Raw genomic sequence first — 15,114 nt, forward strand, 5'->3', positions numbered from 1 at the left:
AGAGATGACCATGCAAATGAAGAGGATATACAATGTGGAGGAAGGAATTGAAGACGTTGGAAGGTAGGAATATTATCAGGCGTTCATTTGTCTTCTTTTTATGCTCCCAAGGTAGCCCAGAAAATGCTGGTGAAGGAAATTTCCAGAATCTTTGAGGATGCTTAGTGACTAGGTAGGCTGGGAATGCTCATGGGAGATGCTACAGATGAAATGCTCCCCCTCCTTTCAAAGGCAACAGGTAGATCCCAGCAGAGGCCAAACGAGAGCTCTGAACCGCAGCCAGTGTAAGGAGCAAGTCCAGTGTGATCATCAAAAACTTCCAGCCTTCAAGTTTGGTCATGGGAACCTAGTGCTGAGACAAATAACTAACCACTCAGATCCTGTTTAATTTTAAAGTATACTTTAAGAAACAAGTGACTAAGAAATTAAAACAACAACAACAACAACTAATTTTAGGTCTTCTGAAAAAGACCTGTCTCAAGTAATTCTAATATTGTCACAGCCCCACATCTGATTACTAGACCCAGACTTCCTGAAGAACAGGAAGGCCTGGGGGCTTGCAAGAGGTAGTGAAAGTCTGAAGGCAGGACATCCTCAGGGAGAAGTCAGGGGTGGACAGAGGTGGACAGACCTTGAGGATGTACCATGCTCAGCAGATTTGCAAGGAATAGATTCTTCCAGAATGCCCATGTATAGTTGGAAATGTAAGCACACAGAGGACTGGAGTGCTCAGGTTGGCTGGTCAGCCAAACACACAGGGATGCCAACACAGTCAGGAGATTGTGGTGAGGGAGAAGGAACAAGGGACAATCAGGAGATTTATCTAAAGGCATTAAACTACGACGGTCTGATGCAGCCATTGCCTTTACGTGAACACACCTGCCAACAAGACTGAAATTGCTGGTCTACTGGTTACAGCCACCATAGGATAAGCTCTCCATGCTTATCCTAGGTGGCCTCCTCCTTGCCTGCTCTCGTGGACTCCCAGGTGGGCCCTTTCACCTGCAGAGTTCAGCCTTCCCCTTCACAGGTCTGAGTGGGGCTCAGGCATTGGGGTTTTGGCCAACATCCCAGCAAGGGGGATACTGACAATAGCTGAAGGGGAAATGTTCTGAGAAAGCCCTGCAGTTCCCAGTCGGTTCTTAAAAGAGCCACACGGTCATCCTTTCCTCCTACCTCATCTGTTGCCATGTCACAGACCTGCAGCTTAACTGCAATCTGCTGAGAATCAGAAGAAACAGAACAGAGCTCAGAAGAAGGCAGGATTCCTGGACTGGAATCCTACTTCTTCCATTTACTATGTGACTCTGAAGACGTCTCTTTGAAAGAATAAATCTCCTGCTGGGCTTGGGATTGATGGTTCATGGCTGTTGTCCCAGCTACTCAGGAGGATCACTTGGGGCCAGGAGTTTGAAGCCAGCCGGGGCAACACAGTGAGGCCCCATCTCTAAAAAAAAAAAAAAAATAGAATAAGATAAAAAATAAATGAAGCCAAGCGCAGTGGCGCACGCCTGTAATCCCAGCAGCTCAGGAGGCTGAGACAGGAGGATCGGTGAATTCAAAGCCAGCCTTTAACTGAGGTGCTAAGCAACTCAGTGAGACCCTGTCTCTAAATAAAATATAAAATAGGGCTGGGGATGTTAAGCACCCCTGGGTTTTATCCCTGGTACAAAAAAAAAAAATAATTAATCTTCTAATTTTCAGTCTAGTTCACAGGGCTGTTTTGAGATTTAGAGATAGAGTAAGAGGCTTTATTCAGTGAGCATGACTTGAGCACCTACTATGTGCTAGACACTGGGTAGTATACTAGGTGTGTTCCTAACACCTAGTGGGAACTCAGAAAATACTGTTTCCTTCTCTTGCCCTCTCCCTCCCATAGCCCTTAAACTGGAAGGTCACCATTTGAGGGCTCCCTTCTCTTGGTTAGCCTTGCACCTAGTCCAGCTGCCTCCTGTCACTCTTAGATTCTTGAGAGAGGATACAGGACACATTGCAGATGAATTCTTCCTCTTGATCCCTGATTAAGGTTTCTGTTTCCAATCTCTGGGTAAGAAAGCTCAGTGTTCCAAGCTGGGCAATGTAGAAACCAGAGCAGGCCCCTTTCCCCTTGCCCATAAAACTGGGAACCAGAGGCAGCCCTAAGTAGGTAGTCTGTCATTTCTTGTCTCCTGGGTCCTACTGAGACCTCTAAAATCAAAGGAGCCTCCCAGGAGAAGGTATGTCTGGCCCATTCCTTGCCATGCTAAGGGCCACTTCCTAAGCAGAGGAGAAAGAGAATGCATAGGGATGCAGAGGGTTTTATAATCCCTTCTTATTTTTTTTTTCTGGAAAGGTTAGGAGGGGAAGAGATATTGTTTTGTACAGCCCTGTTGTGGGTCTTAAATGCTCTTGATCCAAGGAGTTATCTTTATGAAAGAGTTAGGTAGGAAAGTGTGTGGTCATCAGTGACCTAGTTCCATATCCATTGGCCCTTCCGGGTTCTCTCTCTTTTCCTGTTTGCAGCAGATGACACTATCAATGCCCCCATTCAATATATAGCTGCCAGAAGAATTCTCACTGAATGAAGACCACACTTGGGCCTGGGTTGTGGTTCAGTGGTAGGGTGCTTGCCTTGTATGAGAGAGGCACTGGGTTTGATTCTCAGCTATATGTATATATATGATCATCAATAGCTAAAAAAAAATTAAAAGAAACAAAAAAGACCACACTCTTTGTATGGCCTTCATGTTCCTCTGTGACTGAGTGGCAGGACTGTTCTTTTATCTCTTTCCTCACTATGTCTAACAAAGTGTTTTGCATGGACACATTGCAAATGACTCTCAATAAGGGCATGTTCCATAATTTAGACCTCTAAATTATGGAGTCGTACCCTTCCAGACATCAGCTACTAATGGTTTAGAATTTCAAATTGACTTTCTTTGTTGTATGCATGCTGGTATAGAGATGTCTGAGCTTCTCCAGTAATTTTGCTCAAAAATTTCCAAGCGTTCTCTTCCTTGGGCCATGTTATGAGACTGAATTGAGTGATCACCCATAATCCAGAAAAATAAGGCTAGAGATTTAGAAGCTGAAAATTGGGAATGAGTATTAAAGAAGAGTTCTGTGGCCAAGCAGAGTCCAGGGGAGGAGTAGCCATGGCCAGGGTTGTCTGACTGCAGAACTGCCAGAGACTGAGCTGACAGGTATCAAAGTTAGCATCCTCTGGAGGACGAGAAGTGATTTCTGGATCTAAGACTAACATGAATTGGTGAACAGAGAAGGCCTGGGAGGCAGGGTTTGGCTCAGGTGAACCAGGGTAACTTCCTTGCAGGGTTTGTATCTGGCCCCTTTGAAGTCCTATGACACCTTCTCCACTACCTCCAGTGTTTTGGTCTTTGGGTTCAATATCTCACATGTCCTCTCGACATTTTCCTTGGAGCTAGATTTATAATTTCCAGGGAGCATTTGTCTCTCTCTCCTTCAATTTCATTTGAACCATCCTTGGATTAGTTGGAGAATCTCTGGACCAGGCCACCCCTCTGACTGTGGTGAATTGCAGGCCCCCTCAGCCATGGCCTGAGATCCCCTATCTGAGTAGCTACTCACTTCTCCATGGCTCCTTTTCTCTTCCAAGCCAGGGCTATCAGAGATGAGCTGAAAAGGACACTGTGCACCTTTTAGTCCCTCTGAGTGTGGGTAGGCTTAGATCTCGCAGTGGGAGCAGTTATCACACAGGCTGGAGAGAGGGGAACAGGTGCTTCTGATGGATGGCAGCAAGAGGAGATGAGAAGATGGCATTGGCCAGGTCTAGCCTGAGGCTGGGCAGTGGGCATGGCAATGCCTACACTTTTTACCAGAAGCAGGTAGACGTGGATTTGAGTTTCGTGTGGGAAAGGAGCCTCCAGGGATCTCAGCTGGAGAAGGTGACCTGGTGTTGCCCCAGAAGTGGAACACAGGGGAGCCCAAGGCAGTAATGGTGGCTGGCAGAGCTTTCTTGGCGTTTTTAAACCTCAATGTGTCAGCAGTCAATATCTCAAGCTCCTCTCTAACCAGTCAACTCTGATTGTAAAATCTGGCCTGCAGCAGCCTTCCTGATCCGGACACTTGCCTGCTGTCCTGGCAGCAGGCAGCTCTGCCTACTGTGTCCCTCCTGCAGCCTAAAGCCCTAAAGCCACTGGCTTGGTGACAAGAGCATACCCCGCAGACCTGGCAGCCAAGCTTGGAGGTGGAGACAAGGCTCAGCTCGCAGAGACCCTCCCAGTTTAGATACCTGTGCATTGTTTTCGCAGGCTGTTCTTTCCCTGTGCCCTTGAGAAGTAGGTCAAGGTAATGAACCTGCTTTAAGGGAGAAGAGCCAGAGTTCAAGGCAGCCAGCCTGGAGTCGAGACTCCTGAATTCTATTTCTGACTTGGCAGCTAACAGCTGCTTGACCATCCTTTACAGGCTCACTCTCCTCTCTGGGTCTCCCTGGGCCCTTTACTAGGTCCTGTGATTTTCTTCCTGAAGCTGTGTCCCCTGGGGCTGTCATCTTCTTCCCTCTTCTCTCTCTCCACAAGGTGCTGTAAAGAGTTTGACTGTTCAAAGCAGGTGCCTTGAGCAAGAGCCGCTGCAGTGGCTGCAGCTGATGAGGAGATTAGAGGCTTTCAGGCGGTCACAGTGAGTGACAGGGCTGTGTGACACTGGGCGCCAGGAAGCCAGGAAGCCTGGTGATGTGATGTGAATATTGATGCCTGGAGGCAAGTTAGGGTTCCTGGGCTTTAGTGATGGTTGTCACTTGCCCCCTACATCTAAGCCTTTCTTCTCTGGAACACAGAAACCTCTGATCCATATAGAAACTCTGGACCTTCCCACAGTGCTTGCCTGTGGCACAGGGGATCATCTGAAGTGTCACTGCAAAGGTCATCTTTCAGGCTGAACACATTGACCAGGGTTCACTTTGGCCTGAGAATAATAACCCTTTCTAAGGGTTAGTTCCTCTGGCCTGGTCAAACCAGTCCCAGGAGGACCCTGGGCTCTAGCCAATGCCACAGGGGCCACCACTGATGAGACCTGGGAAGAGGGTGCAAATTAGAGGACCTGGTTTAGTCTAGAGAGCTTGAGTTCCTCCCCACTCCCTTCCCTCCAAACCCAGGTGATGGGGATAGGAGTGAACACAGAGGAACAAACACAGGCACCAGTGAGGGCAGGCAAGGACAGGGTAAGTAAAAAATGCATTTAATGTCCCTAACCCATATCATAACTTAGCCACATGGCACGCTGTAGATGACCACTGTTTTTCCTGGAGACCACATGGTTGACTGGGAAGCTACCGCCCCCTGCCACTGCCCAGCATTGAGAGAGGACATTACCACGTGTTGCCAGGCAGAGAAAAGATCACAAAACTCCAAATTCCAAGTACCGCTGATACTGACAGTGTCTCACCTGATGCCATCATAAGCTTGAGCAAGACACAAACAATGTGGACAGAGACCTGCAGGAAGTGCCTGGCACCGAGCCACGGGGGCCTCTCATAGATGCGATTTCCTTTTCGCTTTCTTTCTTGTCTCTCCTTATTTTGGATTTCTGCAGAGAAAGTAAGAACTTATTTAAGACAGGAATCCCGGTTCTGACTCCCCTCCTTTCCATACTTCACCTAGACAGCAAATTCCTGCTCCATCTATCTTCATGGACGGGCACATTCCTCTGGAAGCTGAGCTCTCAAAATTCTGCTCTTTGGTTGCAAGCAGGTGACTGTTCCCTCCAGGTTTGTTTCCGCGTATGTGACATCACAACCATAGTCTTTTGCAGTGCCATTTCCTGTGCACATTTTATCTGAACATCTCTGCTATGCCTCTGAGAAGCTGGGCATGGGCCAGATTCCTTCACCACTGAATATACAGAGCCCAGAGGGCCTGGGGAAGAGCAGGGACTAGAAGCCTCTTCTCATTTGTTTTTGTTATTTTTAGTTGCAGATGTTCACAGCACTTTTATTTAGTTTTTTTTTTTACGTGGTGCTGGGGATGGAACCCACTGCCTCATGCATGCTACACAAGTGCTCTACCACTGAGCCACAATCCCAGCCCTTCTCATGTTTCTTGAAGGTATGATGGTGCTTGCAGAACCTTCTTCCTGGAGGGACTCCCAGTGTCACACACAGGGCCTTGGCCTTCTGGCCAATGTGCCTGTGCCTAAGAGTGCAGGCTGACCCTAGTGGCCCCATTCCTGTCCCCTTAGGAAGCTCATGCCTGTGGGATTTATTTGGGAATACAGATGGAGACAGTGGCTGACTTCAGGCCTGGTTGAGTACTGGGGCTTCTAAGAACACCTCTAAAGCATGGCACTAAATAAAGTTGCCAGACAAAACAGGTTAAATTTCAGCTGCAGAAAACAACAAAAAAATTTTAGCATAAGTATGTCCCAAATATGGTATACAGCATACATTACAAATTATTTCTTATTTATTTGAAATTCAAATTTCCTTGGACATCTTGTATTTTTATTTGCTCAACTGGCATCTCTAGCGTTGACACAAAGGCCTCCAGGTCAGGCACTTGAGGTCCTCCCAACAAGCCCCAGACCCCCCTTCAGGCCTCACGTCTATTTCTGTTCCCTTCCTCAACTGCATCAGCCAGACAGGGCTGCGTGCCACACTTCACATATGCTCTACCAGCTATCACTGACCTTTGCAAATATCAGTCCCCCTGGCTGGTATTATTTACATTATCTCCACATTTAGAAATACTGCCTGTTCTTCAGAGCCCATCTGGAGTGGTTTTCCTCCAGGTGACTCTCCTTTATTCCTTATGTGTGCCTCCACAGTCATAAGATTTTATTATAATTTTTGTGTGTCTCGCATCTCCTAAGCACCTTCCACATAATATGGAATGATCAATACATACCTGATAGAAAACAATAAATTAACCTATTGTGTCTCTGAATATCTAAATAGAGATCTGTGCCTCTCACCAGAATCAACCATATTCTCCCTTGTCATGTAAAGTTTCCATCAGTATGCCTCTGGTGTCCCCACTTTTTGACACTTAATTCCTGCACCTCCTTCTATGCTGTGGACACCAGTGCTACACTCTGTGTTGAATAGAAGAAGAGAGGGAGGGAGGATGTCCGGGTGTCCAAGTAGAGCTAGACCTAGGCTATCCCTCCTGCTCTAGTTCAAGTCGACTCTCAGCAGACCTCAAAGCCACCTAGCTTGGTCCTAGAGCTGGAGAGCAGAGACAGGGCTTCTCTGTGAGTCACCGGAGGATCTAGGCTAACTGTGAGCTCCAGGAACCCTCCTGGGACTTCTAGGGGTTCTCTGGGGTTTGTATGCTGCTAAGAGACAGAAAGGTAAGGAAAAGGGAGTAAAACTTGAAAACAGGAAAGGAATGTGTATGGGGAGGCACTGGAGGATGAGGTCAGAGAGAAAGGAAACTTGGGTTTGGGAAACAAGGGAGAGAGCACTGTTTCAAGGATTGGCAACATGGAGGATCTCTGATTCTGTCCCTGCCTTGGGACAGGAAGGAATAAAAGAAAATAAATATGTGAGGGCCCACTATGTACTTTCATGTAGGGTTCAATCAAATTTTCCGTAGTCCTGCAGGAAACTAAGATTTAGAGAGAGTAAATAACTGACTACTGACACAGTCAGGTGCATCTGGGAATCAGAATGCAAATTAATCTCTCAAGGTTAAGTAAAATATCTTTAAGGTCCTTACCTTTCTAACTTCTACTAGTAGGATATTTCTATTAATAGGGGGAAAATAACATAAAACCTCAACCATGGGACAAGAGGAGAAAGTAAGAAACAGATATGGAAAGGTCAGGGAAACATGGTGCACGCCTGTAATTCCAGCGACTTGGGAGGCTGAGGCAGGAGGATCACAAGTTCGATGCCAACCTCAGAAATTTGCAAGGACCTGTTTCAAAATAAAAATAAAATAAAAACGGCTGGGAATATTGGGGATATGGTTCGGTGGTTAAGCAACCCTGGGTTCAATCCCTAGTACCTAGTAAAAAAATAAAAATAAAAATAAATAAAGAAAGAAAAAATATGTAAAATGGAAAGTTCGACCTAGACTAGGAGAGCTCTCCAAGATGCGAGGCACTAGCCTGAGATTTCTGCCTCTGTCTGTTTCTCACAGGGTCAAATCAGGTAGAGAGATGAGATTCAAGTGGGCCCTGGGTCACAGGATCCTGCAGACAAAGCTTGCAAATTACACGTATAAATCTGGGTGAGGAAAAGCGAGCAGACTTCTGCAGCACTTGGGGATTGGAGTGGGACGCGTTTCCTGCGTACCTGGCGCAGGAAGGACGCTCTTTGGTAGCAAACAGCAGTCAGAGTGTGTCCTGCAGGGCCACCGTTGAGGGTTTCCTTAGAGGATGGGTTTAGCTACTGGAGCCAAAGCAGGGCGGATGGTCATTTCCCAAGTCGCCACTTCGCCGTCCCTGGCTCAGTCTACGCAGCCGGGACAAAGCTGGGGGCGGGGTACACCTACATCTGCTAGCGCCCGGCTGCCCTCCGGGCCTTGGGAATCAGCAGTAGGCAGACAGACGCTGGGAGCTGGAGCGGGTGACGCCCCACTCAGCGCTGCGGCCTGGTGAAACGCCACCCAGGGCCGCGAGCGACCGCCGGGGAAGAAGCGCACCTCGGGCTTCTGGTTTCTCGGAGGAGCGAGGCGGGGCGGGGCGGGGCGGGGCGGGGCGGGGCGGGGCGGCTGGCCAGTGGCTGAGCCCGGAGGGGGGCGTGGCAAGTGGCACAGCCTCCGCCCCCTGTGCTCCGCCTCGCCCAGAGACCCGAGCGGGAGGCGGCTGCGGCCAGCCTCGGTACTGAATGGGCTGGTGGCGCCCGGCTCCGTCCCGCCCGCCGCCGGCCCCCGCGCCCGATCCCGCCCCGCCCGGGCCTCGGCCGGCCGCCGCCAGCCCCCACACGGGCTGTGAATGAAAGGCAGGCGCCACCAGGGGCTGGCTGCAAGCGACGCGGCGACGCCGGCCTCCGGGGAGGCGCGCGCCCCGCGGAGATGTACGGTAAGGAGGGCTCCGCGCCTGGGCTCGGGGCCGCGGGGGTCGACTCCGCAAACTTCCAGGACGCTAACCTTTGTCCCCTGCGTGGCCCAGACCTAAGGCGACAACGCCGACTCGGTGCCTGGCTGGGCTGCATCGGCTGTTCTGTGCGCGGGTGTCTGTGCGGAGAGGACAAAGATGCTTTGAGTCAGGAGACTCTGGGGTCCTGGGAAGTCCTTTGGGCCCGGCGTGTGCAGGCGCCGGGGCGGTGGGAGGTGATCCATCGCGGGCAGGGGAAGCCGGTGGTCTCTAGCGGTGGGGATCTGGGGAAAGCGAGTCTCTTCTGGAGCCGCGCAGACAGGGTGGGTTGGTGGAGGTGGTCGTGTGACAGCATTTGCAGAATTAACAAAAGCGGTTTGTGCTTGGGAGTTTTATGCGGGAATTTGGTCCAGAATGGAGGGAGATGCTTGCTGCCGGCTTTCTGCCCGCTTGGAGGATGTGGAAGGCGGCGCCCGAAGCTCAGCGGCCGGGGAGTGAGCCAGAGCTGGGAGCCTCATCTCTCGGCCCTGGATGGACTTGGCCTTTGCCTGCCTCTGGGATCCAGTCTCCCTAACTTCCAGATTGGCCCTCCGTAAGGATGAAGGGAGTAGAAGCTGATGAGAGGGAGCAGCTCAGCCCTGACCTCTCATCCCCTTCCACAGTTATCGCCTCCACTGATGTGCAACAGTTCCGCAGACCCTCGCTGTGCATTGCTCTGCTTGATAATTTGCCAGGAATTCTTCTGGTTTTGCAGGCAGTGTAGGTGAAGAAAGAGAGTGCTTTGGGTCCCACATTGCAGCTCTGGTGAGTGGAGCATTGAAGATCAGGACCAGTCTAGGATTGGGCTGCATTACAAAGCCTCCAAGAGCGGGTGTGTGTGTGTGTGTGTGTGTGTGTGTGTGTGTTGGTTGATCCCCACGGATATAGTTCATCAAAACCCAGGTATCTGGTGGTTATTCTAAAGCCAGCAAAAGAATTGGAGCTGTGATCACCTCCCACTCCCACTGCAGGGTAGGGGCTCAGTCTGCACCTGAGGGGTGAGTGTTCCAGAAGAGCACGTTCCCAATTTAACCTATCATCATGAAGGCTGCTCAGCTGCCTCTCTCTCTCTCTCTCTCTCTCTGTGAACAGACCATGAGTCACAAAGTTTGTTAGAGGCAGAGGAAGCTGAGCGTCTGCTGAAGACTCAGCAATTGGTGGGCCTCCCTATTTAGAAGACAAAGACTCAACTTTTTGAATCAGTCTCTTTCTCTGTCTAGTTTGTAATCCATCTGCATTTCTGATCCAGGTCCAGACCCTAGCAGGTCCCCTTGGCCAGCATTATTTCTCCCAGGTGGACAGAGTAGGGGAAGGGGGGAGCTGACCTCAGAGGCTGTGCTGGGGAAGATGACCTAGCACTAGTATTTTATAAGTTGGGAGGTTGTGAGGTTCCAGGAGAGAGTTGTACTTTTTCATTATTTTATTTTTTAAAACTCTGTTTTCCCCCTATTCTTCTCTGCAGAGGGAGCAGCCTGAGGCTGCAGATCATTTGACCAAAGCATGTGACTGCAGGGGCACCTGCAGTAGGGAAATAGTTAGGTCTGGTCCATCAGAATGGTTCAGAACTGGGAACCCTGATCCTTCGGACCACCCCACTGCATCTGTAGATAATTTGGTAACTTATCCAGGATGTCTGAGAGTTGGCAGTCCTACTCTGCCTCTTTTGGATGCAGCAAGTCAAGGAAGAGCTGGATTGAACAGAAGGGTGAACTGGGAAGTCAACATATCTGGATGCTATTTTCAGATGCACCACAGATTTTCATTTCTCTTTAATAACATGTTTCTATTTCCCCTGATGCAGAGTGGGGACTTACTCTGAATGATTCATAGAAAGATTGTGATGAAGGAATCCTTGGGCAGTTGCCTGCAGCAAAGTCACATTAGGGCTGGTAGGAGATGGTTACAGTGTTGCTCTTTGGCTGTGTGCAAAGCCTAGTCTAGGGAGGTGTGAAAGGGAGCCCTCTCTCCAAGGGGCAGGCTCATCTGCCTGGATTTAGTGTATTTCTGACTTTGAGAAATGAGAGTCCACGTGATACCTGTAATTTTTCTTTCCTGAGAAGTCAATTGGGTGATTAAAAAAAAAAAAATAGGAGCAGAGAGGTTGGGAGGACACAGAGCATCCTAGACTTCCTATGATTGGTCTTGTTTTCCCTCATTTTCCAAGTGAGTTGTCCAAGGTAACACAGTTAGAGGGACTAAAATAAAGTGAAAACTAGGGACCCCTGGATTCATCTCCTTCTGACCCTAATCAGATGAAGGCTCCTTAGGGGAATGCCACCAGGGGTTCATGGGCTGTGAGGACCTGTATGAAGCAAGTTGCCTAAAAGCTTTAGGTAAAGGTGACTCTTAAGCACCCACCTTGGGGACTTGATCCATTATAAATTCCTATTCTCTAATTCTGTCTTCCCATCTTGCCAGCTTTACACAGGTCTTCATTTCCCCTCTCTCCCCTCCTCACCTTTCCTCTTCCCTCCACAACTCAGTCTTCCTGGGTCCTTCGTCTCTTCTGCTTATGAGAGATGAAGTGCCCCTTGTCTTTGCTAGAGGGCACAGAGCTATTTGGGACAAAAGGAATCCTAGACCCAGGGTCAGGCCCTCTCAATCCAAGTGCCAGTTCCTAGTTGTATGACCTTAGGCAAATGGAGTCATGTCTCAAAATTTTATCTCTGTATAAAATGGTGAAATGCCCATCTACCTCCCAGGTCTGTTGGGAGCCTCACAGCTGGGTAGTGATGTCACTGTGCCTTCTAAAAGGTTCTGTACTTGCAAGACAAGTTATGTAAGAGCTTGTCCCTTTCAAGTCCTCTTGGGAAATTCCCCTTACCACTCACTCATGCCTAAACCCCGATCACTTTCTGAAAATGGCTCTCCAAATGGACACAAGTGACTTCCCACAGTCTTGTGTATAACTATGAACATAGATTGACAAGAGACTTGGAAAACTCAGAGCACTTTGTACTGGGTTGGGAAGATCATGGACACATTCTCTATTAGTCTCTTTGTTTTTCTTTTTGTTGGCATTACATAACTAGGACTTTCCCCCCACTCACCTGGGCCTGACCCCTGGCTCTCCTGCCTGGGAGTACCCCACTTATCCTTTGAGGTGAACAGCTCTCTGAGAAATGCTGTCTCCAGACTGAAGGCAGCCAGTCACAAGGAGCAACTGGAGAGGGTTTCCCAACTGATGCCACCAAAAGTTACTGTAATTCACCCACATCTCCAAGTGCTGTCTCCAGGATCCCCATTCCTTTATTCCTCTCAGAGGGAACCCAGTAGGTAGAGTCTGTTTTCCCTCTTGATGCTCACAGTTCAGTGATTCAGGCAGTTGCTGTTTTCTTCTTGCATATAAATAAAAATAAGAAGTTAGTATCACCTTACAGAAATCTGGAAAAGAGAGGATTGTTTAAAAAAAAAAATCATCCCCCAAATTCTGCTCATTAGGGTTGGGGATATAGCTCAGTCCTGGGTTCAATCCCCAGACCCCAGAAAACAAAACAAACAAACAAAAAGTCTTTTCTATTATGAAATCAATTACCACTATGATTTTGCTGTTTACCTCCATTTGCCTTTTTCTTTCTCTTTCTTTCCCAAACCTGTTTGTTACCCCTGATTGGCAGGCATGATGCTGAAGGGGAGAACCCACTGGCCTGGGTCCCGACCCTGGTTCTTCCCCTTGGATGACCTTGGACCTGACCTTTTCCCCTGGCTCTAAAAAGCTAATAAAGCCCACCTCACCACAGAGATAGTTAGAATAACAGAGCGCCCCCACTTTCCTCTCTCTCTCTCTCTTTCTTCTCTGCTTATTAATTTTTAAAGAGTTGAAAATCAAATGAACAAACCAAAACTTATGTCCCAGAGCTTAAGACAGTGTTTGTGATTCTGTTCTTTGCATTAAAGAAAGGAAAACCTAATTTAAAAAAAAAAATGACCATTTTTTTCTGGCTAACAAGCCAATCCTTCTGGAACCCACTAAAATACAGCAAGTTATAAACAAATCTTGTTTTGATATCTTTCCTTCTATGTGTTTGTTTATATGGTTGGAATTTTTTGTTTTGCACAATTTCAAATTATATTTTTTTCCACATAGCATTAGGATATAAGCTTCCACCCCACCCCTACCCCAGGTTAACAAAAACTCACTGGTTGCCATTTAAAACACATATTTATATGGAGCTAGAATGACAGCCCAGTGGTAGAGCATGTGCTTGGCACATGGGAGGCCCTGAGTTTGATCCTGTGTTAGTCAGCTTTCTGTTGCTGTAACAAATATTGGAGAGAAATCAACTTAAAATAGGAAAGGTGTGGGGGATTCAGTCCATGGTCAGTTAGTCCTATTGCTTCTGGGCCCTGGGTAAGGCAGCACACAGTGACGGAACCTAGAGGAGGAGGAACTGCCCAGATCATAGCAACCAGGCAGCAAAAAAAGAGACAGGAAGGGGCCATTATACCCCCTCCCATTGTGCCCCTCAAAGACACACACCCCCAATGGCATAGGGGGCTGTGACCCTCAACCAACCAGGTTCTTTTTTTTTTTTATTGTGGTGCTGGGGATTGAACCCAAGGCCTTGTGCATGCGAGGAAAGCACTGTACCAGCTGAGCTATGTCCCCAGCCCCTAACCAGGTTCTTAAAGGTTCACCAACTTTCCAATAGCACCAAACTGAGAGCTAAACCTTTATCTCATGGATCTTTATTGGGGTGTGTGTGGTACCAGGGATTGAGCTCAGGGGCACTCAACCACTGAGCCACATCCCCAGCCCATTTTTGTATTTTATTTAGAGACAGGGTCTCACTGAGTTGTTAGTATCTTACCATTGCTGAGGCTGGCTTTGAACTTTCAATCCTCCTGTCTCAGCTTCCTGAGCCGCGGGGATTACAGGCGTGCTCCACCATGCCCACCTGCCTCATGGATCTTTGGGGAACACACATGCACACACAATTGTACATATTATGGGGTACCATGTGACATTTCAACACATGTATACATAGTATAATGTTCAAATCAGGGTAAGTATGTCTGTTTCCTCAAATATTCATCATTTGCTTATGGTGAAAACATTCAAAATCTAGTTTTTAAAAAAATAAGCAGTACAGGGATGGCTGTAGCTCAGTGGTAGAGCGCTTGCCTCGCATATGTGAGGCACTGGATTCAATCCTCAGCACCACATACAAATAAACAAATAAAATAAAGCATGCTGTCCTTCTATAACTAATTTTTAAAAAAAATTTTAGTTGTAGATGAACACAATCTCTTTATTTTATTTATTTTAATATGGTGCTGAGGATCGTACCCAATGCCTCATGTGTGTGAGGCAAGCACTCCACCATTGAGCTACAGCCCCAACCCCTAGAATTTTTTTTTTTTTTTAAATAAGCAGAACATCACTGTGACCTGCACTCACCCTACTATGCCATGGAAAGCCAGCTCACTGCCATTTTTAATAGCTGTGTAATCGTACAATGAGTGGAGAAGCAGATGGTTCCCCAAGCTTTCTCTGAACTTTGGAATTTTTCCCTGGCCTATAGCTCTCCAAGTAGGTTGGTCAAGGTCTGTAGGTATAAAAATATTTTAAAGACTTGTTATATATTATCAACTTGTTTTCAATTTGTATCAGTTACACTCCCACCAGCAGTTACGGGAGTACCTATCTCCCTGTACTCTCAGAAGCATTAAGTACTGAAAATCCCCCCCACACACACCACCAATCTTTGTTAACTTGATAGAAGAGTTTATATCATTTTTACTTGTATTTTCATCACTAGTGAAGTTTAATATTTGCTGTTTTCTTAACCATTTCAGTGAATTGTCATATGGGTGTGAGTGCTTTATTTATTGAAGACACTAAGTGTTTGCCTGTCATTTGTTTTATATTGTGTTGAAGGGAAGCAAACATAACCATGGAGTATTTGTGGAGTAGCAGCTATGTATGATATGACACAGGGCATCAGAGGGGATATAAATGTGTGTAAAAGTTCTTTCCAGTACAGAAGCTTATACTTTAAGTGGACAAACAAGTTGTAAATGTGCAAAGAATTAAGTGATACAAAGCCACATTCAGTAAAATCACACAGGCTTGATAAG

The 15,114-nt window shown here is 47.6% G+C and overlaps 1 protein-coding gene across 1 annotated transcript in view; it reads left to right on the top strand.

Moving 5' to 3' along the window:
- Nucleotides 1–8,900: 8,900 nt before the first annotated feature.
- Nucleotides 8,901–15,114, top strand: part of Efr3b (EFR3 homolog B) — a 77,214-nt gene continuing 71,000 nt past the window's right edge. Inside the window, exon 1 of the mRNA XM_027933460.2 lies at nucleotides 8,901–8,979. Within this exon, the coding sequence (XP_027789261.1) occupies nucleotides 8,973–8,979 (7 nt within the window). The 5' untranslated portion in view covers nucleotides 8,901–8,972. The remainder of the gene's footprint in view (nucleotides 8,980–15,114) is intronic.

The sequence above is a fragment of the Marmota flaviventris genome, chromosome 14 (genome assembly GCF_047511675.1).
Source record: "Marmota flaviventris isolate mMarFla1 chromosome 14, mMarFla1.hap1, whole genome shotgun sequence".
Taxonomy (NCBI): domain Eukaryota; kingdom Metazoa; phylum Chordata; class Mammalia; order Rodentia; family Sciuridae; genus Marmota; species Marmota flaviventris.